Raw genomic sequence first — 25,958 nt, forward strand, 5'->3', positions numbered from 1 at the left:
TCCAGGCTTTGGGCAGGGGGGTACTTTGATCCTGAAAGCATCCTTTAAAAAATAAGCACCTACAGGCAACAAAAATTCACACGTGGTTGTCACAGCTATAAGCTAAAGGCTCAGCGTGGGGGTGCGGCGCGCGGGGAGGGGAAGGGCCAGGGGAAAGGGAGGGCCGGGAGGAGGGGAGGAGGGGAGGCGGCTGGCCTCCTCTCCCCCAAGTGCCGGGATCACAGCGCCACCTGGTCTAGGGCAGGAAGCAAACTCAAGGTCTGATCCTCGACATCTGGACAGCAGGTAGCACTTCACACGACCACTCTACCCCCGAAGCAGAAAGATCTAGGAGCTTAGGACCGCGTAGTACGCGAGGCCCGCCCGCAGCCCCCCTGCCCACGCAAGCACCCTGCCGAACGCTTGACTACCAAACCCGTCATTTGTAAATCCTCTACTGCGACCCTTCTGCAACACAGTCCCCCCCCCCCCCCCCCCCGCCCCCAACCCCCGCCACTGGGAACCTCCTTCCCTCCGGAACCTCCCGGTGCCCTCTCAGGGTAGCATCGACCTGGAAACGGTCCCGGCTCCGCCGAGTGGGGTGCGCCCTGCGGAGACGGTGCTCACACCCCGCCACTCAGGTTCCCTGTTGGCTGATGTCTAGGGAGAGGATAAATCGCGTTTCTAGCTCCCAGAGGAATTTAAGATAAAAAGTGACATTTTGAGACCCACTCTCTTTACTTCCAGGAGATATTTTTATTTCTCTCTCCCTCCGCTCACATGTGCTTAACTGGCGAACTACGTCTCAAGAAGCAGGGCTGTGCCGGGTGTGCGTTTCACTGGCTCGCGGTGGCCGGAACGGCAGGTGCTCACCCGGGCGGAACCGGAGCCTGAGCCGCGCAGGGAGGGACGCGGGCCGGGCCAGGTGGCGGCTCACCGGCGTCCTGCCCGCGCCCGGGCCACGCGTTTCCGTCTCCCGCCCGGTGTGGGGAAGGATATTTGGTTAAGGCTGTTCAAGTCCTTGCATCTGAGGTTTTTTATTTGGTAACGACACCCTTCCTGGGGCTTCTCTGCGGAGCGCGAGCCCCCCTCCGCCCTGGGGGTAGCGCGGGAACTGGGGTAGCCCAGGAGAAAAGCACTTCTCTGAACCTTGTTAGGGACCCTCAGAAGCCGTGACATTCCTCGCGTCCTCTCAACGGAAGGGCTCAGGACGTGACAAGACGGCATTTCTACACTCATCTGCAGAAGATACCAAACACGGTAAAAAAGGACAAGCGTGGCTGGAATCCTGCTGCCGGAAAAGGACAGGTCTTGGAAGGAGATTAGCTTTTTGACGCTGCTGCTGAAGAACCTTCCGGGGTTAGGTCTGTGCCCGGGCCGGGCCGCAGCCCAGAGCGCGGAGACCAAGTTCCGGAAGGTTTTCCTGAAGCCCCCGTGGGACTGCGGCCCCGGCCGGTGTGAGGGCCGGCCAGGGTTGGGAGGGGGGTGCTCTGACTCCTCAAGCCTGTGAGCGTCTACACTCGAGGCCTTCCTACCCTCTAAAGTACTGAGCTGGAAAACAGACAAGAAACAACACATTTCTTTAAATTAAATGATCTCTCTCTTATATACGTATCCATCTTTTGTTGAATACAAGATGCTTCTTTTTACTATGTACATTCAGTATTTAACCTCTACATTTGTGTACGTATTTAAACTCTGTAACGTAGTAAAATATGCACTGCTTTAGTGAGTACGGATTTACTGGCGGCGATCGGGTCGACATCCGCTGTGGGCTCTGGGCGGCCGCTCGGGACGGTGCGACTCCCCGAGGACACCAGTCCGCCTGAAGTCCTCACCGCGCCGTCCGTGGGATCCGTCTACTCAAGCTACCTTGGGGGGGGGGGGGGGGGCGCTATTATGGAAAGCGACTCTAAGTGTACGAAACGGAATCGATATTCATCGAAGCTGCGCAGTGGAAGTCTGCCTTTATGGTCGTTGCCGTCGGGGCGCGGGGGCGTGGGGGTATGGGCTGAGTGGGGGCGAGGGGGGTGAGGGGGGCTGCAGGTGCATCGTCCGCGTTCCAGAACCCCCGCCCCGCTCCCGCTGCGCGGCCCGGGGCCTCCCGGGCAGGGGCTGGGGGGCGGGGGCGGGGAAGCGGAGACCGGGCCGCTCCGGGGTCCACTCTGAGCGCCGAGGCCGCTCACGGGTCCCAGCTCCCGCGGTCCGTGCTCTCCAGGGAGAGGCTCTTGGTCTTGCGGGGCGACGCGGGGCTGGGCGGGCTGCTCAGGTTGGAGCTGTTGGAGGCCGTGGAATGCCTCGGGGAATCCGAGTCCTGGAGGCCCGAGAAGACGGCGGTGAGAAGCGACGGCACCGGGGGGGGGGGGGGGGGGGGGGGGGGGGGGGGGGGGGCTTTGGCTCCCCGCGGCCACCCCGCGCAAGGAGCCTGGTGGGCCTGGTCTCCGTCAGTGACAGAGCCCCTTCTCGGAGCCGTATCACGGGCACAGGACCTCTCTGCGGCCTTTCTCGCGCCAAAGCTAGCAGGACGTCCCAGCAAAACTGCAGTTTAGGGCCCCAGGGACTGGCCTGGCTCGGCCCCGCCCCACTCCCGTCCTGGGTCCCTCTCAAGTCTTTATTTGTTTTTGAAAACAGGCTTTAAGCCCAGCGTGGGGCCCGGTGCGGGACTCGAACTCGCCACCCGGAGGTCAAGACCTGAGCTGAGATCACGTGCCGGAGGCCTAACCCACTGAGCTGCCCAGGTGCCCCAAGTGCCCCGGTCTCTCGGACCCAGGATTGCCACCGGCTGCTACCCGCCCCGCACTCACCTCTCCGTCAAAGTCCCTGACCGGGGCGTCGCTTCCCTGGTCCATGCCTCCGGAAGACAGGGAGCCCTCCGACGGGGAGGGCATGGGCGGCCACTTGGCATTGTAGCTCCCTCCAGAGAATTCTCTCTTTAGCGCACTGCCGTTCTGTGCGGATGACCCTACAAGACATCACTCGGGTGAAACTTCACTTATGGACAAGTGTGCCGACTGGGGAGACACTGGCCACCCCTGCCCTGGGGCCACCTGGTGAGGGCGCGGCGGTCAAGACCACGCCTCTGCACTGTCACCTCACTGCTGGGGAATCGGCATAAAAGCAAAGGAACACAGGAGAAGCATTCTCTTCCCCGGGGAGAAAAGCCTGGACACAAGAAGGAAGGGAGTGTCTTTAAATCTCGCTCTCCTGTGGTCTTAGAGCTGAGGCGCCTCCAGGAGGCGGGAAAGGATGATCCCCCTGGAAAGACGGGGGTGTTGTTGGTACCTAAAGTTCTCAACGCTTCTCAGTATTCTTTAGTTTCGGCGCAGAAACATGTCCGCTGGTCCAAGACGACCGTGCCGAGGTTTCCGCACTGTTGTTGGCGTAACAAATCCCAGTTTAGTTTTTCACACGAAGATTTTGGGAACAGGGTCAGAGACGACCGCGTCAAGCACGTGTACCTCACGGCCACCAAAGCCAGAAGTCCTCGGTGGCGGAACAGGAACCCGCCTGCTGACGCCCGTCCTCGCGGCCCCGGTGACGACCTCCTGCAAGGGCTACTACCGCTGAGCGCGCACCGAGCGACACGTCCTGGGGCTGAAGATGCCGGCGCCTGGGCCCCACCGCACACCAGATACGGCAGCGGGCGAAGCCTCTCGTGAGGGTTCCGGGACGCACGCCGGCTGGGAACCACAGACTCGTCCTTCCGCCCCGGGGACGTGCGCCAGCGCCCGGACGTGTGCAGTGGCGGCTCCCACAAGACACGCACCGATCGCCACTGTTTCTCCGGAGACCAGGGACGCACGCCTTCCTTTTCGGACGTGGCTCTCCTGGGCCCTTCGGTCACCTCACTGGGGCCCCACGCCTGCCCCAGGGCCACAGGAAGTGCATGGCATGTTACTTTTCCGAAATGTTGTTATTCTGAAAAGAAGGTCCAAAGTGCCAGAAGCTTCCGTTGCTCTGCTTATTAACTGTGTGACCTTGGAGTGCCCGGGGGCTCAGTCGGTTGAGCGTCTGACTCTTGATTTTGGCTCAGGTCATGATGGCAGGGTCGTAGGATCGAGTCCCAACTCGGGCTCCGCACTGAGTGTGAGGTCTGCTTAAGATTCTCTCCCTCTCTGTCCCTCCCCTGCTTGTGCGCCCATCCTCCCTCCCTCCCTCCCTCTCTCGATATAAAAAAGTTGTGTGACCTCAAGCGAGTTACTTTACCTTTCTGAGTCTCGGTTTTCATTTGCAAATAATAACTTCTACCTCAGAGGATTTTTGTGGGAACGAGCGAGCGCTCAGGGCGCGGAGACGCGGTGCAAACGGGCGCAGGCGCAGCGGGGCCCACACCCCTGTCTACCTGGCTCTTTCCTTCCGTTCTAGCGATCGGTTAGGGAGCGGAAGCAACCGATGCCCCCTCAGTGACTTAGACTATTTTGAAGAACAAACTCTGGGGAAGCGCTTTTCAAAGAAACGTTACGCTCAGCCACTCCCATCTGAGAACATGCAAGCAGGGCCGTTTGGGTTGACCAGCAACAGGGGCCCGGGGACAGTCCGAGGACCGGGGTCCCGGCTGGCTGAGACCACATGCCCGGGGGGTCGGGCAGTGAGGTGTCTGTCTCGGGTGACCTCAGGAGAGTCGAGGCTCCCCAGTGACCCGGTCGCCGACAGGCCTTTCTGCGGGGGGCGGGGGGGGGGGCTGGGGTGGAGCCACGGTGGTTGACACCTCTGTGTCGTGAAGCCACCCGGAGTCTGGCTGGCTGTGGAGACGGACAGCGTGGTCCTCCGTCACTTCTCATTTCTCTCTTGGCTGCCTGCCCTTCTGGAAACTTCTCCCATGAGCTGGACTCTTCTTAAAGCCAGTGAGAGGCACTCGACACGGCAGATACCCCCCGGGGCTTCCTGGACAAGGACCCCAAGGAGGCCACGCCCGACTGGTGCCCCGTGGGCTGGTCCGCACGCTGTCGGCGGGGACAGAGGCCCCTCCTGCAGCGCCCCTGAGGCGGCGGCCGGCCGGTCTCCCGGCGTCTCCGCCTCCCAGGTGCCATCTCTAGCTGCCCATTCCACAGGAGCCCGGGAGCGACGGTCTCCTAAGGCCGATGGAAACACACAGGGTGGCGAACCTGATCGGAGCCACCCGGAGGCTGACGACAGAGCGCATTTTACACAACTACGTTTATCCACGTATTTCCGGTGCGACCAGCCACGGATCGGGCGGTATAAATGCTGATCTATCTGTGGGTGCCGCCCCGATCTTGCTGGGAATGTAACACGTTATACCATCGATTCCTTTCCAAAATGTAAACGTGCTGAAAAGAATCTGGATTCTGAAAGCAGAAACAACTTCTGATTCCCAGGGTCTGGAGAAGGATCACGGACTAAAATACCAACGTTGTGACGCCGTTCGCATGTCAAATCTTGGTGATTCACAGCTGGTTGTCAGGGAAATTCACTACCTCACCTCCACTGGTAACAAGACAGTAACGTGGTCGTCACCCTTCCACCTGGCTGGAGTTTTCACTGTGGTCAGGGCCACACATGGGCCCGTGAGTGTCTCAGGACACAGGGACAAAGGGGGGAAAGCCCCACCCGAGGGTCCCCCCCCCCCCCCCCAGCTGGGTCTGAGTGCTGCACGGGAACCAGGGCCGGCGAGTCCCCTCGGAGAGGAGGTTATAGAAAGGCTGACGCCTCCGTCTGCCTCTGTGGCCACCTGCTCTGGGTGAGGACACAGGCCCACGTGGTGAGGGACGTGGGCCTCCGGCCACTCAGGGGGCCACCGCTGCCCAGGGGCCCCGCACCGGGCCCTCGGAAAGGAGAAAACCTACGATCCTTGCTTCAATCCTCGCACGGTCAGGGCCCCAAGGCCGCAGCCGCCCACGGCGGGAGCTGGAGAACGAGGGGACCTTCCGCCCGCCGCGGCGACTGCCACCCATGTAGCTACCGTTCCAGCAGGTGAGGCCACAGACACGTGTCCCAAGTGAAGCCGAACCCAGTGCGATCCGCCTCCCCTCCGCCCTCCACCACGCCAGCCACCCGTGCTACTTCTGGGAAAGCGACAGACAAGCAGACCACTTGTGACCCAGGAACTACCGAAGGTCCCCACGAATTCGGTGGGACATGTCATGGTCACAGGCAGTCACACGGCGCCTCTGTGCACCGTGCACGTTTCCAAGGAGGCGGCGCTCAGCACCCCTGCACCTGACATGCCGCCCCGACCCCCACCGAACTCTGGGTTCCCACGGAAGCGCCGGGAAGGACACACGGCAGCTCAGGGCAGAGAGAGGCTGACGATGAAGACAGTGCCACCTGGAAGCAGGTCACAGAGGACGGTGCCCCCGCGCCGTTCGCCGGATGCATGACGAGCGTCGGCCTGCTTCTGTGACGCTGCTCTTTGAGACAGACCCAGGTCTCCTTTCTAATGTGTTGCCAGCCCCTCTGGAACCCGGGCACCCCTGTGGCTCTCCCCCCTCACCTCCCACAACCAAGTCCCCGAACGGTCTCCTCCTCTCCCCTGTGAGCCCCAGGCAGCGCCGAGAGCCCCCCAGGATCGTGCCTGCACCCCTGCCTGTGGCCCTGCCTGCTCCCTCTGGCAGGTGGACGGACCTTCTTAAGAATGTAAACTAGGTAAAGGTCCTTGGTTTCTAGTAAGACAACGTCCTAGCTTGCTCTGCAAGTCCCTGATCTGACCTTGCCTACCTCCTGTGCTTCAGTTTTTGGGTCACTCTCCGACCGCCAACAGGTGGCCACCCTGGCCTTCTCTCAGTCAAACAGGACTCGGATGCGGCCCCACCCCTAGGGAAGGCCGTGACCTTGGGCTCCCCCTGGTCACTCTCTGAGGGGGGTCCTGTTCACTTCCTTCGGAGCACCCGTCACCACAACTGGTACTGTTATGTGTCTGCCGGTCTCCCGGATGCACTGTGGGCTCACAAAGGACCCCATGATCGTTCTCCTAACAGGTGCCCCTGTGCTAACGAGACCCACCCAGCAGGCCTGAGGCAGGGGTGTGTGCACCGTGGGAGAGGGGAGAGCAGGGGGCGGGGGGGGGCCCGGGGCTTCCCGGGCAGCACTTACTTGCTGACAGGCCGCTGCTGGCGCTCATGGAGCGACCGGGTTCAGGGCGGGATTTGGTGATAGACGGAATACTGACCGAGCCACTGAACACGGTCCGACTCTCCTGAGGCCGAGGGTTCTGAAAACAAAACAGAAAGAAAAATTCTTCAGCTGGAGAGAAAGTGATTTTCTGCGGAGACGTCTAATTTTCACTCTAACTGTAACAAATAAACGATCTTGACCTGGGGTGACACAGAACAAGGACCCGATTCTATGATCCCTCCTGCCCACAGAAGTACTAACCCCTAATGGAAGCCGACCTCCCCCCAATCGAGGGTAAGTGCTCGTCCTTGTACTTATGGAAACGGTTATCGGCAAATAAGAATTCTTTTTGTTGTGAGAACAGTAAGTAGAAGTTACATGGTTAGAAGTGACAGTGCGGTGCAGAATTATATGGACATTTGCAGACGCCCGAAACGGAGGTTTTGCTACGTCGGCGACTTTGATTGGCGGGACTGCACTAGCTGAATGGAGTGAGCCCACGCGGAGCCAGGTCACTCAAGGGTACGTTTTTCTCAAGTAAGTGCTTTCCCGCGTGGTAGGGGACGGGCACGGGCACATCCCCACGCCCCGGCGTGCTGACAGAGCGGGGCCAGGAGTCACGGACAGCACGCCTGAAACCATCGCAGCCGGGGCGAAGTGCTCTGACTCGGGGACACCGGTTTACAAGGTTCTCCATCAACTTATGGAATGATTTTGGTGTCCCAGGTATTAAAGTGGGCCAACGGGTGCTCTGAAAAGTCATACGCGGCCAGAGAGGAGGCGTGAGGGGCGGGCCGTCTGAACTCGGCCGAGCACCGAGAGCCCTTGGCCGCCTCGAGGGACCCGGACGTTTGAGAACTGGAGAGGTGTTGGGGCTGACACCTGAGGGAAGGTTAACGTCAAAACCACTGACGCCGGGCGCAAGTCTCAGCAATCGGGCGACACGCTGATGTGGCGTGAGGAGCTTCGAGTCACGGAGCCACACACACTGGAAGTCGGTCGGCTGGCTGGCCCCAGACTCAACCGCCGCCATTTTGGTTCGCGTACCCAATCTGCAAAGTCCATTTAATTCTTAGTGTGTTATCTGTTCGAAGCAAACGCTTTACCTTTTTTTCTCTAAGAAAATAAAACCCAGCGGAAGCAGGGCCAGCGTTTTAACATTCGCGCACACAGAAGCAAACCTCTAGACGCCAGTGACGTGCACACGAGGCAGCAAAGGAAGGACCGAGAGGTGGGAGAATCAGTTTCAACCTTTACGTGTTTACTGCTTCTGCTAGAAACCTCAAGATACCTTGGGGCCGTCCTTTCCTACGGAACAGGCCTAGCCTGGAATAAGTGGCAAAAATCAAGCCTGGAAAACATACCGGTTGTGCAGTCACACCGAATGTTGAAGTCACAAAAGACTGACACACGGAAGACACGTTTTGTGAGAAAAAAAATACAATCCCACAAAAAAAGCTTATCGTTCAGTCATTTCAAGTTCACTTTCATTCTAGGACGGAGACCTAAGCTACTGGTCTTTTTTCATGTGCAAATACTCTTTGGATTAGGGAAGACTTTCACCGACAACAGTGTTTCTACTTGCGGAGGACTGACCTAAACAACGTTTCTGTCATCTTTCGTACGAAAAATTCTTGGCCCGTCAGTTTGTGCAACATTCTTCTGGAATCCACTCCCTGTGGACTGCTGACAAGCAACCCAAGGCTGATGTTTTTTAATCACAGTTCATCTTCTAGTTTGTCAAATAAGGTATTTACATGACATTATAGCTTAATGACAGTGACATTTCAAACATTATAATTCAGAGTAACTGTACAATGCAAACAAAAATACAGAAAGAAACTTCTCACCCTACGGTTTTCTATGCAAATAAAAAATGGATGTGACTGTTTCTCTGAGTCAGAGGGCACTGTGGGACAAGGGTTTGCATGACAGAACCCGAATATCGTATTTGTAAAATTAACTTGAGAAAACGTTACTGTGAAGTTAGCACAAGCGTGTATTTCTTTCTTTCTTTTTTTTTTTTAAGCGTGTATTTCTTGATGGAAGGTATGGAAAAGCTGTGCTAACGGCCACCGGCTACAGAGATGCCAGGCGGCATCCAAGGGGCCGGATCCAAGGGGCCGCCAGCAGGGACCGCACTCCTTCCAGATAGATGCTGCACACTTTGTGTTTTTTTCTTTGATTTAGCTGTCGCACCTTGGATCTTGGTTGGAATTAAAGGTGTATCAGTATCTAAAAGCCTAGTAAGATCACCTTCTTTTTGGAATTTTTACCGTTACTCGTTCATACTATTATAATTTTTACTTGGGACATTTTTAAGCTTTTTCAAAACAGGGTTTATTGTAGATAAGAGGCCTGTGGCTTGGTCCTACCACAGACCTTAATTAACCTCACTAAATCGAAACAATTTTCTCTGAATTGAACCAGATTTAGGGTAATGTGCTATAAAAAAAATTCAGAAGTTGTGGGACTCCTTTTTTAGTTTAACAGAATAAAGACCCACACGGGGACTATTTCTAATGATGGCATCTGTAAAGGGACATCATGATGGGAACATCTATTAAACATAAACCCCAAAAAACCCCTCCAATACTGTTTAAAGAATAAAAGTGAAATCCTCCCCAGGCTTCATGCTTCTCCTCAAAAGAAGAAACAAAATAGAACTGGAGGAGGAGGAGGAGGAGGAAGAGGAGGGGGAGGGGGAGAGGTCTGGCAGGAGAGAAGCAGGAAGAACATTCACAAAAGGAAGCGCCCTCCGCGGGTTACTTATCAAGCTGGGAACAGGAGGTCCGCACACGGTTAGTGGTAGTTAACACCTGACTCGGCCGTCCATACCCTCAGAGTCATAAAGCTGGGTGTACCGGGGGCAGAGCGTAGAGACGGGGAATACTCAGGGTTTATGGAATCAGGAGAGAGAAATTTTTCAGCGGAATTAACAGTCATGTGATAGATGTGCTCAAAGTTGATCGGAGAGGAGATGAGGCCGGAGTGAAGCGAGGGCGGATAAGGGAGGCCTGGCTATCAAAACAACAGGAAGAAGAAAAAAAGTAACACGGTAATGAAAATGGATTCACTGGTTCCACGTGACATTTCAGACAGCACGCATGCGGAAGGCACGACATCGACATCGCTCACATCAGAACTGAGTCCTTAAGGAAATACTCTCAGGCCTTAGAAAGTTACATTTTGTAATCCTCCTGCCAGTTCCCGGAACGTTCACCTTGTACATTTATTCTCCTTTATTACCGGCAGCAAGTGCACCGAAACCGGACTTTCTGAGTTCAGTTCAGTGTTTTCTTATGTGATAGAATCAAAACCTGGCAAAAACACACCATCAGTAAGGACAGAAAGAGCGAGAAATGGTTCAAGGTGAGCGAACCCACAGGCAGCCTCTCATCAGAACCGCTAGCCTGTTTTCTTTAGAAACCTAACACCATTCCCTGGAATTTACAGACTTGCACGTGTGTTTGCTTTCCCCGGTCTTGTTTCGGTGACCCTCATTAGCGGTGGTGACTCCCAGAAGCCCAAACCTGGCTCCACTCAGACACCCAAAAAGTCAGGTTCATTTTTAACAAGGGAAAAATCCCGTCCATGTCTGGGCCGGCATATTAATAAAAACATAAAATACTGTAATAGCAAAGATAGAGAAAAAGCTTTTCTAACCGAAGGCGCTAGCATATCCGGTTGAATGGCTTCTGAGTGATGGCGGGACCGGTCACTCGGCACCCGGCCACTTTCTCTGAGGCCATGTGGTCCAGGGGCCGGTGGGCGGACAGACCACTGCGGGGAGAAGGCCCCCGAACCGGGATGAACTTGCTTTGTTAAAATCTGACAGATTATGGAGACTTAAAAAAGAGCTCCTCTATGAGACATTGTTTTAAATTTAGAGACGTGAGTGAACCAGCACTTTCTAAAGTTATTTCCAAAAAGGAAAAAAAAAACCCTATTGATGTAAATGTAATAACTACTCAATAGAGCTCTTGGGGGTCACTGAACCAGAAGAAAGGTCATGTGCCAAAAATAAATCTTCCGGAGGTAGAATATTATTCTTGTGTTCACCGGGAGAAATCCCTGCCCTTTACTGGCGGCACCCCACGATGACGGAAGGAAATGACAAGGAGCAGCCCGTATTTCTAAGTCATCTGTGCCGCTTCTCCTCTCGGCGCGCTAGATGTGCGTAAAGGGCTCACATCCGATTCAGGAGAGAAAAGACTCCCTCCTCCTGACACTCTCTCCCACATTCAGGAGGCAAACAACCCTATATCGGTATCAATTTTGGTACAAAGGAAACAGAACTAAGTTTCTAAAGATCTCCAATAAACTCTCTAAGCTCATAAGTATTTCCCAGGAAAGCAGTACTGATATGAGAAGTGAAAACAGAAAAATGTCCAGGGCGCACGCTGCTCTTGGCTCGGATGGCAGGTGGCTTTGGTGCCCGAAGTTCTTGCACGGTAACGGTTGATGAATTTAATTCATCTTAAGTTTTGGAAATAGTTCATTAAATACAGATAATTCCATCTCAGTGGAAAGGACATAAAACCTGAGAACATATTAAAATATCACGAGCTTTTCAACAAGCATTTATGTGTATACACGGGTACACGTATCATCGTTAATTTTTTTCAGACCTGCACACTACTGCGTTCTTTCCCAGTGTCTACCCCAAGACAAACCCAGGTCTGGGGGACAGTGTATTAAAACTACTGGCTGGGTGATGAAATGGACGTTTACAACAGCCCCAGCTTGTATGTCCCTGGCTAGTAAAAGAAAGTCAGGTGGAAATAAAATAAGGCTAAGACACAGGTTTCAAAAATTTGCACCAACTTTTCGTCCAGGAAACACAAGGTGCTTACATGGCAAGAAAGGAACGGAACACACATTAAAAACTGGACCGCACTGTAGGACAAAGAGGCACCTGTGTCCGTGACAAAAAGAGCCCACGAGGCAGTCACGGGTTAACACAATCAGTGACGACAAACGCTAAAATGAAGAGGTCTGATGGGAATACGTGACCAGCACAGAAGGCCACGCGTCATGGAGTCAGGTGCGGGGAAGAATCTCCCGGAAACGCTATCGGAACTGGTTTTGCTCAGTCATTACCACCAGCCCCTATTTCGAACAAAAAAATGAAGAGAGATTTCTTTTACTTGAAGTGCTGAGGGGGTAATGGGAGATGATGCGCTGACAGAGAGTTCTTAGAGTGTTTGAAATCTGCTATTTCGATTCCGTGTGCTTATTCGGGGGGGTGTGATGGCCAAGTCCTCCTGTGTAGGAAGGCCTGAAAAACTTCTAGAACATCAGCAAACTGGTTTTTCACCTGATGGAGGAAGGCTACGAAGCAGAGGAATATTTTGGGAACTTTGTGAACCCCTGAAACTCCTTCACCTTAAGGAATGCTTGATGGCACATTAAACTAGATCACCTAGCATTTTTTCCTGTCAGTGATAAGATATTCGTGTCTCCTGTCACAGCAGAGCTGGCAACGTGGCGAGAGGACAGACTCCCTCAGAGAGAGCCTGGGTCCAGATTCACAGTCTGAACGCCACCACCAGTGATCAGAAGGGCCGTATGAAGTTTTAATAGTTTGCTCAGGTACCGTGATACCAAAATGCTAAGTATGCACAGAGCCTGGAAAATTCCTAATTCCACTAGTATTCTTAATTTCAACATAATAGGTCCAAGAATCCAATCTTCACGTGACAAAACAGTCTGCCTATGTTGTACTTTTGTGTGGAAGACGGGCCAGGCAACACGTGTGTAATCGGGGAGAGGAAAGAGATCTGGCTGCCCAACCAGGCAACAGGTGTGACCGTTAACGACCGGGCCGACGGGGTTCTGTGCACGTGGGAAAGGCCGAATATCTGTACGGAACTGCCGAAGCTGAGTGGAACGTCAGCATTTGGTGAGCGAGCTCCGGATCCCGGTGCAGATCCTCTCCCGACCCGGCAGTGTGCTCCACCAGCAACTGGATGCGGGGCGAGTTTACGGGGTGTGCAGCTAAGAACCGGATCTGTCTGGTTCTCCACAGATGCCCAGCCGCTGAGTTTTTCTCCCGCGCGTCGTGTGCCCAGAGCGCTATGGGGACACAGCCTCTCATCGTCACGTTTGCGTATCCCGTTAAGCCTACGTACGTGTGCGGGCACGCATGCGTCCGCGTCTTCTCCCCCTCTGCCCCACTGGTAACCCCGCTCCCGTCTGCCCTCCCATTTCTCTTACCATGGGCAGGTCTTTTAGGATCTGTATCCCATCTCCTGGGCCCATGTGTGCTATGTGGTTAAAATTAGTTGGGTTAGAAATTAATTTATTTCTCATTTCTGGATCTCGCAGCATCTCTCTGTAAGATAAAACACCCGTTTAGACACTTTTTCTGGGCTCGATCTCATTAACTTTAGAAACAATGAGGCATCCTTTATTTGTTCACAAAAATAAAACTGTGAAATCAAGTTTAGCCAGGACAGAATTAACAATAAGATACACTCAATTGAAACTTAGAAGCTTTTCTTTTAAACACAAGATCTTATGCTTTTTGGTGGGAAAATAGAGAGGGTTCTCTCAGTACTCACATGCCAAAGCTCTATTTTACAGACAGTCCTGGCCATTTTCTGCAGGCCTTTTAAAATCACTGATAACACTTTAGAGATGTTTTTACCCGTAACTGGAAATATTACCAGCCCACTGGCTGTTTACTCTCGAAGAGAATGGTTAATCTGAAGTTCTCAGGCCTGTGCCCGTGTGCTACATGCAGCTAGGATCTGTTTTACGTTGAGCAAAGGCTCACATTCTAAAAACCGCAAGTATTTCACGCACACGGAGAAACGAGCGCAAACGTGCTTCAATCCAGCGCGTACATTTGGAGAGTGTTAATCAAAATCACACCGAGAAGCACGCTCGTCACTGTGGTGTGTGACACCACAGAGGGATGACAGATTTTCAGAGACCCCATCTTCCTTCCAAATCACTAACGCTCCGTCACCCACCAGCCCCGCAGAGGCCCCCCGCGGCCCCGACGACGGGCACGACCCCGCTCGCCCCCCTACCTCCTCTGCTGCAACCTCTCGTCCTCTGGGACCCGGAAGGAGTAGCGTCGCTTATTGTTAATATTTCTAACCATCTGCTTCCGACTGTTATCTGATGTTTCGGGAACCACCAGCTCATCCCCTTCTGTTAAAAGAAGACAAAGACCGGTGGCGTTCTTTGAAGCGCTAAAATGCTTTTTATCCGTTAATCTCCGAGACAGCACAAACAGGAATCAGTTGTCCAACGTACGCAATTTGCATTTTTAAATGATGATACGGTAAGTAATAATTCAAACGGGACACATGTACACAGGGATACGCCAAGATGAAACCTAGCTTACAAAGTATATTTTCACTTCCTATCTGATTACAAACATACAGTGGCACAATTCTAGCAGAAGAAAAGGAAAATGCAGTTGCCTGGGGGTCCTGTCGCCTTGTGCCCTCCCCACCCCTCCATCTCTCTATCCTGTCTTCTCTCACCTGCCAGGTACTGGTTCCAATGGCTTAGGGTGTTAAAAAAAACTCCTCCCATTACGCTACACAATCATCAGGCATAAATGGTAAAGTATTCACGTAAATGATCGTTAAAATTCTTTTTACATAATAAAACATTTCCTTTTGTAAGATCCAGTCTGCTAGATGTGGGTAAGGACAAAAACCGGGGCTCCCACCAGCTTCCCTTATTAAAGGCAAGACTCTGTTGCTGTTTCTACCCCTCTGATCTTGGTGGGGCAAGGATCCTTAATCGTATGCACCTGGCATCCGGTTTCAGCGTTCATAACCTAGAAGTAAACGACCGTCCGCCAAGGGCTCCCCGGGCATGCTGAAATTTGTGAACACGCTCTAGGAATAAAAGAGACAGCTGTGTTCACACAACACGAGGGACGCCATTCTCTAAGGAACAGGAGAAAAGCCAACCTGGAGAATTTTTAACACCCACAAAGCCCAAGTGAGGGAAAGGCAAACAAAGGCCGGGGATCAGCAGAAAAGCAGTATTCTTCTCATATCCTGATAGTGCAGCTTCATCAGCTTGCTTTCCTAACTACTTGTGAAACACGATTTTGGAACGTGAGAATCGTGCGGCCGGGATGGGTCTGGGTCCCGGTGGCAGCGGGGGACGTGGGACAGCTGGAAGGAGGACTGCAGCAACACTGAGCCCTGAGAGAGGAAGGCCAGAGGCAGCCAGAGAAAAGGCGAGGGCCCCTCCCTCCCCTTCCCAAGGACAAGACACCTGTACTGAAATCCTGCCAGGCTTTCCCTCTCCAAGCCCGCCCCACGTCCAGCCTAGGGCAGGAGGAGGAGTGGAAAGATGCGGAAACACGAGTGGAAAGAGGCTTTATCCTACAGACGTGGACTGGGAAACGGACACGTTCTGTGATCATCACGGCCACACACGGTGAGAACAGGTGCAGCCGATCCTACGTGAATGTTGTGACTTCCTCTAAGAAACAGACACAAATAAAGTACAGGCCCTGGAGGTGGAGAGGCTTACAGCTCAAGTGCAGAAGCTTCGTGGCGAAGCCATCGCTGAGTGGCGATCATTTCTAAAATCCGAATCTCCTTTCTCCCGTCGTGGTGGAATGTCCCCAGGCAGGACCTCTGCTACAACCACCAGTCTGTCAGCCAAGGGCCCTCCAGGGGCGAGCGACCTCCATGTGACTGTGGACACCGCCCTCACCCTCTGGCTCCCGTGCCCCCTCTGGACTCTGGCGGCCCTGCCCGTGCGGCCACGGGCACTCGCCAAGTTCTAGGCCCCGGGTGCCCTGGCAGATGATGTACTCCTGAAGTCCCCAGTCAGAGTTCTGCATGAGTTTTCACAATTTCAGTGCCATAGACTTGGGTTAGGTTTTATAGCATTACTAGTACAGCAAATGCTGCTTTCAGCCATACTTTCTGCACTTAATTCAGGACTCCCCAGAGAAATCAGGTATGTCAGCAACAAGTATTTTGTGTACATAGCTAGATTAGACAGAATGACTTTCTATCCAGACATTTAACTGAATATATTGAGACCATGATAGTAGCCAAGGTCACAGACTTCGGAGTAAGAGGAACCTGGGTTTAAATGTGGCCTCTGCCACTTATTATCTCCGGGCAGTCAGCTCAGAGAGAGTATTTCCTTTGAAGCTATCGTATTAACGTTATATTTTCTTACCTGCCATCTTATTTTTGAAATATATTAATCTAATTGTCTCCAACCCTAAAAGGTTTAATGATCCTTCACTGTTTAAGGGTCGAACCTAAGATAAGAATAAAAAAATAAAATTAGCATTTCAGTAAAACCCTCAAGTGGAACCATAAAACTTTAGGCCTATTTGTAAAGCACACCCTATTAAGACCTTCCATTTATCCATCCCCTTCAGAATATAACGCTCTCAGAAAATCAACATTAATTCTGATGGGGAAGGCATATAAAATGATGTAATTTTAACAAAAAGTTATAATGACAACATTCTAAAGAAAGAATATTCTGGGGGAAACAGTAGAAATACATTTAAATCTTTTTAAAAAATTTTTAATGTTTATTTTTGAGAGACACACACACACACACACACACACACACACGCACACGCACACGCACACACACACAGAACTCGAAGCAGGCTCCAGGCTCTGAGCTGCCAGCACAGAGCCCCAAGCGGGGCTCGAACTCACAAACCAGAAGATCATGACCTGAGCTGCAGTCGGACGCTCAACCGACTGAGCCACCCAGGCACCCCTAAATACATTTAAATCTTAAATTTGACTTTTTAAAGCCATTAGTGACTAATTATACTAAGAAGATATTAACACAGCTACTTTATGAACCTGAAGTGGGACTAAATGTCCACATATGATGGGGATGAAACTGTATCACCGGGGAGGGGGGGGCTGTCACTAAGTGGTGACAGAGCACCTGCTCATGTATGTGGCACAGAGAAACGGAGTCCCCACCTCACACCACACACACACACCCCAACTCCACAGGTTCATGACATTAATGTAATAGGCACACCTTTCAAATGTTTGGAATAAAATACAGATCATGTCTTTATGACGAAAGAGTTTCTTAACAGAAAAAACATGATGACATTAAAATTTAGAACAGTAAGTTTTTAGCAAAATAATATAATTCATCATTATTTTATCAAAATATATGCTTGGCAAAATACACCATAAAACTAGGTCACAAATAGAAAAGATTTACCCCATCCCTTTCCCAGTATTTACAATATATAAAAAATTTCAATAAATTAATAAGGAAGAACAAACAGAAAAATGAGCGAAAAAGCATGAGTAGGTGTTTCACAGAATTTAAGAACGAATAAACATACAAAAGATTCTCAACAACACAGTTAATTGGGGATGTGCAAATTAATGCTTCAGTGAGACAGCATGTTGTAACCATTTATAAAGGTTATAAACCTACGAATCCTGAGAATGGCAAGGTCAGGGAAGATGTGGGTGAGGAGGCACTCTGGTTACTGCTGGGGGGAGGATGAGCTGGTACAATTACTCTGGAAAAGAATCTGACACTATCTTGTAAAGCTGAACCCCTGTGTTCCCCGTGCCCCATCAATCCCACTCCTGGACACGTGACTTAGAGAAACACAGGCATCAGTGTTCACAGTAGCAAAACCTGGAAAATAATTCATGTGTCTGCCAATCAGACGATGGAGGAATGAACTGATCTAGTCACTCAAAAGAGTATTTTATAGCGGTGAAAAATGATGCACTATTTACAGCACACGTAATCACACAGACGGACCCTGGAATATGCATGAAGGAAGGAAGGCAGAGAACACACAGTGTAACATTTTCACAAAGCTCAAAGGCAGACAGAACTGAACAATACAAAACCAAACAAGTGTTTAGGAATATTTAAATATGCCAAAAAAAAAAATCTGTATTTTAAGAAAAGCAAAGGGATGATACAGGCAACATTCAGGATAGTGATTTCCTCTGGAGAGGGGCTGGGGGGTGGGATAAGGGACCGGTACGCAGGTAGAGGCAGGGATGTTGGTAATATTCTGGCCCTGAGTGAGCTGTTAATAATTATTATGCTTCACAAAGCTCCTATTCTTTCATATATACTATACGATTTACATGATAAAATGGAAAATAAATGTAATTAGCCCCCAAATGCAAACCAGAGGGCCGTATTTTGGGTGCTTTCCCTGAAGTGGGAGTATTTCCAAGAGTTTTCACGGCTGATGTCCTTAGGCATTGGGGAGGACCTTGAAATCTGACCTTGGCTACTTTCTCGTCCCCCCCCATAAACCCTGCCCCCAGCGGACGATGCAAGCTACGCACGTCTACGTGAAACTTACTCCTCACCCACACAGAACAGTTGTTGCATGCTTGTAAAAATTCTCTGTTGTCACAGGGAAAATCATGTTTTATGAGGAGCATAAACACCTTTATTTTTTAACGATGAGATATTTGCACACATTTGGGCTCTCAGTTTAGTCCCTTTTCCAGCCTGTGGGGTCTGTCTCACAGGATTACCACCTGCACGCCACAATGTGAACGACAGCCACAAGCAAGAATGACAGGCCCCCCCCCCCATCCTGAAGCACGTGTGAGGTGGAGGGTACACTCCAGCCTCTCGTTACCACGATGCTCTCACGATGACGCAGCGAAACACGGCGACACTGAATGTGGTGAAAATACTATGGTGTTGAGCTACTCATAAAATTAACCAGCTTAACTTCTGCTTCTACTTTTTTTCTCTTAGCAGAATCCCAAATTACCAACTGCCAGAAAGCGCTCGAGTAGCGAAAAGGAGCTAACTGGTCCCATCAGTGGTTCACTCCGCTCATTAGTCTGCTAGCCCGTTTTTGGCGTTAAATTACCTTTTTGAGTGGGAGAGTCTGAATCCATTCCATGGAGTTCACATCGAAGATGTCAACTGCGTTTTCACTGTACACGGAGAGATACGGTGCATTGTAGCCTGCGAGAAGGGAAGGAGGGACAGTGGCTAATTACTTCTCTCTTGCTCTCGCTCGCTCTCTCTCTGAGCGAGAGCGAGCACAAATGCACGTGCATGCAAGCCTGGGAGGGCAGCGAGAGAGGGAGAGAATCTTCAGCAGGCTCTGTGCTCAGGGCAGACTCTCATGAGGGGCTCGATCTCACGACTCTGAGATCACGATCTGAGCTGACACTAAGAGCGGGACGCTTCACCGACTGAGCTACCCAGGCGCCCCGCACTTCTCTATCTAACTCTTCAACACAAAACATTCTGAAAGGTCTACGCTACATAACTGTGGAACGGAATCCCACCCAAATCCTACTGTGGTCATGCAGTAGCCGCATCCAGTCATTTGGGAACAGGATACAAATCATAAACGAACAGTGGAGACGCTACGGGTCGGATGAGACGGCAGCTACAGGACATGAGGATTCATTCGGCTTATGCCGAGGGCGAAACGCTCCCTCGTCCAATGCTAATTCTATGAAGGGACGTCCTCACGTCACGTTTTAAGTACCTGATTCCTAAACCAGTTAAGCTACTGACAGCGAAACAGCATCGACAGTGACACGAGCAGAGGGATGAGATGATCTACCTAAGATGGGGTCACGAATCGAATTACCGCCCACGCTACCCATACGACCCGGATACTCTCACTCTGACTCTGCACGGAAGTAATACTTTGCCTCGTTACCCGACTAGGTTACGAGACAGCCTTTTTTCTGCATACGACACCACAGGTACAAGTACATAGTGTAGAAGAAACAAGACTTTAAGAATAGATAGGGCTGGGTGGGTAGGATTCGAAGGATTTTTTTCTCTTTTTTTTCTAGATTCTCTCACTCTTCTGTAACAAGCACACCAGCCTCCTAACTCTTCTCCCACTGAACCTCTAGGCTTGACGGTCTCCATCCACCATCCCTCCTCATGGGGGCCAGCGGAAGAGGTTTCACGCCTTCTGTCCCCAGTGCTCCCCCCACCCCGTGTTCTGAGATCCACCCTGTCTGGCCTCCGCGGGGATCTCGCTCTATTTCCTGGATTCGCCGCACACTCGAGCTTTCCCCGGTTCCCTGGTTCGGCATTCACACACGCTCAAGTGTCGTCCACTGAGGACAAAGCATCGGGGGTCAGGTACCCCTGCGCGTGCGGCTGGGGAACCCCACGCATCCGCCACAGGGCGACCACAACCCGCTGCCGTGTCTCGGCCGCAGGGGTCCTGCCTACTCCACTCTGTGCTCCGCGAGGGCACTGCCCTTGGCCGCTGAAATGGCACGTGACGGCATTCACTAATTCACTGATGTCCTCAGAGCTCTTGAAAGAGTGCACCAGGCGATCTTAAATATCCGTGTATTTAGACAAAACTATAAAACGGAGAAACACTTCTTACAGATGCTGCATTATGCCTTTACATCAGCGCTTAAATAATTCACTTAGTAACTGCTTCTCCAGAGTAAGTCTTAGGAGCTGTTAATGCTCACAAGCACTGTGTTTGGGGGGACCGTGAAGACAACTGCTTAGAGGTACTTCAAGAGACCACATGGGTTAAAAAGCCAGCTAAGTGAAATATTCCACAGAAAGATCAGCTTCAACTCCGGACAAGTTAAGGTCAGCCCTGCTGGCCTAGGTCTAGCTCACGACGGAGAGTCACTTTGCACAAACGACACAATTAGTACTTAGGCACAACCTTAAGGAGGACTTAGAAAAACAAGCCGGTATTTACAGCGAATATATTTAGGAAACGAGGCTGAAGGAAAAGGAAAGAGACACAGAGGGCAAACGGCCAGAAGTAAGAGACTCTTACAGCAAGAGGAGGGATTCGCTGGCCACATGAGCTCCTGCTGTCTGGATCTCCGGCCCTGGCAGTCCGTGTATATCCCGATGCTGTTAAAACACAGCAGGTACTCCTTACTGGAGATCTCAACTGCACAGATGGCGTCCATCGGCTGATGTGTGATGAAGGACAGCGTGTGGTCGTTTGAGTGGAGCATGCTGTACGGACCCCCTTCTCCATTCAAGGGGTATCTCAGGAATCCCGACTGGAATCCCACGCACAGCTGTTCGCTGAAGACCGCCATCCACTGCACGTTACACGGGACTTGGATTTCCTTAAATTTTCGGTGACGGGTCTTGCTCTGAAATAGTTCGTAACAGAGGACCTGCCTTTTCATAGCCACGCACAGGCACGTGAGAGCTCCGTGGCATACCTTGCCAGAAGTTATGGTCTGACACCCTTTCGTCTCCGCCAGCTTGTAAAAATCGGTCTCTCGTCCGTCCAAAGCTGACATGGGAAAAAGGCGCACGTGACGATTTCGTCCTGAGATCACAGCAACAAGCTGATCATTTGGAATGAGTTCAATCTGATGGATCTTCTTATTGTCACCGACTCTGATAATTTCTGTGCAAAGAGCAGTAATAAATCAAATGCAGAATGACGCTTTAGTGATTACTTCTATCCCAATTACACTCAAAAGGATAGCTCAACTTATAATGAAGACACGGACACACACACACACACACACACACACACACACACACACACACACACAGAAGAGTAAGAGACCAGAATCATGTGGAGAAAGAGGGAGATAATTCTACCCATTACAAGGTGACGGCACACGCCCACAGTGAGGTAAGGCAAAGGGTCCCTGTGTGATAAAGTGTGCCACATCTCCAGGAAAAACCTTTTTACTGGCACTAAATTCTCAGGAACTTCGCCATGGCGCTCCTGTTTTAGAAACTGAGGGAAGACTTATTTCACTGAACGTATTCTAGGGGCCGCAAATGCAGTTTAAATGCATTGTCTTCCCACGACCGCACTTGATATAAAGACAGGACACTGATAAATTGGTTCCTTTTTATTTCCCTCGGTATTTAATTTGGCCCTGGAAAAAAAAACTCTTTTGTATTAAATGCGGGAGAAAATCCCCCAACAGTGAACACACACTTGAATGACGGCTACTTCTAACACTAACAGAGCAATGAGAAAGTCCGGCTGTATCGTTCACGTCCCGTCCTGAGACGTGCAGGCTGTTTGTGGAGCACTGGTGCTGAATCAGTGACACAAGAAACACAACACACACTTGAAAGTTTAAGAACTCGGGAGGATTAAAGAAGTTCAAAAATTATCTTTTGATTTATCAACATATCAAATTAGGTCTGGAAAATTTCAATTACAGAATAAATCAGACCAAATCCTGCTCTTCCTAGAAATTAGAATTTTTCTAACGACATAGGGTTGAAAGTTACTCCGCAATGATTTTCTCTTACCATCTTTCGTGACGTGCACGACAAATAACCCTTCTTCATTTCCCAACGCGATCCTTTCATGGTCTACAGAAGACACGAGTACGAAACACTGTTAACAGGCAAAGCTGTGTACAACTAATACAACAAAATGGATAATAAATGTGGTGCAAAAACACTCAAATAAGGAACTTAAAAATAGGAATAAAAATTTGTACTGTTAAGTTTCCTTTCAGATGACAGCAGTAAATATTACCTCATGTCTTTTTTAACAGATCATTAGAAAGTGTATCAATACTTATAAAAAGAAGTAAACGTTTATTCAATAGAGGGTGACAAAAAGAGAAAACATCTAGTTTGCTAGTGCCCCGGGTCCACTTCTTGTTTTGGGAGGGAGAAACTGCAGAAGGCATTTGGACCCTACTCATTAACTTTTCACTATTTACTAGGAAGTAACAAAAGAGTTGGATGTGTGCCAATAACATGACAGAAATTTAAACATCCAGACCCAGAAACTGCTCTCTCTTGAGGGCATTTGCTATGCAGGGCATCCTGTCACGGGCCCCACGTGACCGAAACCTCCTAACTTCTGCGAGGTCATCAGAAGCTGCATCCTACCCAGGAAACTTATGCTTTAAGCAGTTAAATAGTTGGTTCTAAGTCGCACAGCAGAAAACAGATCGTTCACAGGTTCATCTTTAGCACTGTTTCTTCCAGAAGAAAACGCACTCGGAAAGCACTTCTCGTGTACTTTCTCGTGTACTCACTCAGCAGACATTCACTGCGTGTGTGGGGCATGGCGCCTGCCATGCTGGACGCGGGGGATCCCTGGATGCAAGCCAGCCCTGCTCCCGGGGTAGGCTGCTCAACAGCTATGCTAACACGGTCCACGGCGCCAGTCCATACCTATGATCGCAGCCGCCTGGGTGGTTTTAATGAGCGGCAGAGTGCTGTCATAAGCCTCCTTGGGGACGTAGACTGAGCGGTCTCGGAACTTGTTTTTCTTCAAAATCTTGTGCAGCTCGCTGAGCACGCCCACCCACCTGTTCCTCTCGCTCTCGCTCTCCGCGAGCATCAGGACCGAACACCTGCTGTCTGACGCCGAGAGCTGGGAGGCTGTGACCTAGGACAGTTTAATCAGCCTGTGTTAGAAAACAGACACGCTTCGAGCAGGTTTCGTGCCGATGCTACTTTGTTTAGCTCTGGCCAACAAGGTGAACACTCACGAAATGATCCCTTCCAGAGTTCAGCTTTTCCTAATCAGAATAACAACTAGTCTTAGCATTAAGATTCATGACAAAGCAAAGGTAGCAGATACCTTTCTCTATCTATCTATCTATCTATCTATCTATCTATCATTTACTTAGTTACAGCAGGTACCATTTTAAATGTTAATAACTATTTTTATTTTCTTTGCTATGGCGTGCTGAGTGCCACCACTAAGAAATGCATCACCCATATTCCTAGATCAACAGCACCTGACATTTACTGGGTTAAGCGTGAGCACTGCTCAAAGCCCTGCATGAGCACTGAGGCAGGTACCCTACTGGATCCTGAGCGTACATCTGAGGGAACTGTGATGCAGGGATGTACCGTCCCCAAGGACGCCCCGCCAGACCGGGTCCCGCGTCCACGCTCACGCACACTACCCACCATACTGGTTCTCAACTTCTTTTTAAAAGTCAGAAATGTTCAGAAATAAACTTAACGTTCTTTGCCACTTCATAACACACAGAATCTTAGGGAAGATCAGATCACTTGTGTTCGTATTTAAATGAAGATTTAGCATTGTACAAACAGCACTTATGATCAGAGCAGATTTGAATTTCACATACATGTGATTTAAGCAGCAGTGACAGTAAAGTCCAACTGTGTGAACCAGCTACAGGCAACTGGGCCTCCCTAGGCTCCCCTGGTGACCGTCCTTAGATACCATATTCATAGACAAACACTAAGTAGTGGGCATAACGTTAGGGCAGTAGTCTTTTTTTTTTTTTTTTTTTTATGTTTATTTACTTATTTTGCGAGGGAGCATGAGCTGGGGAGAAGCAGAGAGAGAGACAGAGAGAGACAGAATCCCAAGTAGGCTCCACACTGTTAAGTGCAGAGCCCGACGTGGAGCTCGATCTCACCATCAGATCATGACCTGAGCTGAAACCAAGAGCTGGACGCTTAACCAACTGAGCCACCCAGGTGCCCCTAAACCTCTATTGTCTTAATCCGCCAATTCAAGATGGCCCTGTGGGAGGGCAGACAGCCATCAGAGATGGTTCCCAACACTTCTTCCTATGGAATTGCATTCTTGTCATCAAGCTGTGCCGTCTATTGTCCCTCCCCTTAAATCCAGGCTGGCCTCATGACGTACTCTGACCAACAAAACGCACAAGAGTTATTATGCCTGTCTTAGGCCTGGTCCTCAAAAGTTCTGGAAGCTTCTTTTGTCCTCTTGGAGGCCAGCCATGTAGAGCTCAGCCAGTGACCGAATGAGAGACCGACTGCATGGAGAAAGTTCTCAGAGATCGCCCAGCAAACAGCCAGCAGCAAGGCCCCAGGTATGGGGGCAAGGTCATTTTGGATATTCCAGCCCCAGATGAGCTCATGTGAGTAATCTGAGCTGACACCACTCAAATCGTATAGCTGACAGAGAGAATGGTAAAAAATAAATCATTACTGGCTTAAGCCACTAAGTTTTGGAGTAGTTAATTACAAAGCAATAGAAATAAAACATTAGTTTTTTAAATGAGATTTTAAAAGAAACCTCTGTTTTTCAAAAACTTGAGAAACCTCACACTTGTTCGATTTTCCATGTTGCGTATTTATTTGAAAATTGAATTGTGGCTCAAAAATATCGCCCAAGATGAAACCTATTTTAGAAGCCAAATATTCAGGCTTTCCTCAGGTCTTTTACTAATGAAATATTTACTTAACACTAATTGTCTATACATTCAAGCACTGGGGGATATGAAACACATTAAGGAATTGGGTCCTATTCCTAGTTAGGCTTATGATCCATACGGATGGACGAGATATATATTCACTAAGAACACGTAATTCAGTGACCAAATTACAGCACGCATACTTACTCTAAATATACAGGGTATATCTTTCCGACTTGCATGAATTACATCAGAGGCCAAGACTGAACTCACAGAAAATTCTTCATCCCTGAAGGAAAAGTAAAACATTAAAAGTCAGCATATGTGGGTATGTGTGTGGTGTTCGGTAGGTATATCCATAGAACACACACGAAGCAATCCTCAAAAGCTACTCGCACAAAATGTCCAAATTGAATTTTTAAAACCATTTGGCTTTTCCGTCATTGTAATGGATACTGCCCGAAGTAACTTGTCAGGAGTAACTTAACAGGGGTAATTATACAAGAGCTAGGAACGACTGCTGGCTACAGTTGCCAGGCCAGAACGTGTACATGGGGAAGGAGGACCTGAACCTGGGAAGGTCTCCAGAGTCTCCAGAACACTGGACCCTCTTGCCTCCCGCAATACATCTCAAGTGCCCACAACACAGCTTATCTGACATCTCACTGTTCTGTCGACGCCTGAGACAGAATTCCTCCACAATAATCTATTCCTCGTGATTTCCTCAACTGGGTTCCTGGTATCATCCTCCTCTTGGTCTTAAAGACTTGGGGCTCTAGTCTTGTCTTTGACTCTTCTCCTTATCCTTCCTGC

At 50.4% G+C, this 25,958-nt stretch overlaps 1 protein-coding gene across 4 annotated transcripts in view; it reads right to left on the minus strand.

Annotated features, from left to right (window-relative positions):
- Nucleotides 1–1,597: 1,597 nt before the first annotated feature.
- CDC42BPA (CDC42 binding protein kinase alpha) overlaps nt 1,598–25,958 on the minus strand; it is a 316,853-nt gene continuing 292,492 nt past the window's right edge. For 3 of the 4 annotated variants that reach the window (XM_042926312.1, XM_042926311.1, XM_042926313.1), the window contains 11 exons: nt 25,353–25,434; nt 23,176–23,392; nt 22,294–22,356; nt 20,828–21,421; nt 18,911–19,008; nt 16,231–16,315; nt 14,094–14,217; nt 13,273–13,390; nt 7,033–7,150; nt 2,784–2,941; nt 1,598–2,293 (listed from right to left, as the gene is read on the minus strand). In XM_042926312.1, the coding sequence (XP_042782246.1) occupies nt 2,162–2,293; nt 2,784–2,941; nt 7,033–7,150; nt 13,273–13,390; nt 14,094–14,217; nt 16,231–16,315; nt 18,911–19,008; nt 20,828–21,421; nt 22,294–22,356; nt 23,176–23,392; nt 25,353–25,434 (1,789 nt within the window). In that variant the 3' untranslated portion in view covers nt 1,598–2,161. Of the gene's footprint in view, nt 2,294–2,783; nt 2,942–7,032; nt 7,151–9,891; nt 10,075–13,272; nt 13,391–14,093; nt 14,218–16,230; nt 16,316–18,910; nt 19,009–20,827; nt 21,422–22,293; nt 22,357–23,175; nt 23,393–25,352; nt 25,435–25,958 lie in introns of all 4 variants that reach the window. The other variant, XM_042926314.1, reaches the window with a different exon arrangement.

This window comes from Panthera leo, chromosome F3, assembly GCF_018350215.1.
Source record: "Panthera leo isolate Ple1 chromosome F3, P.leo_Ple1_pat1.1, whole genome shotgun sequence".
In the NCBI taxonomy this organism is placed as follows: domain Eukaryota; kingdom Metazoa; phylum Chordata; class Mammalia; order Carnivora; family Felidae; genus Panthera; species Panthera leo.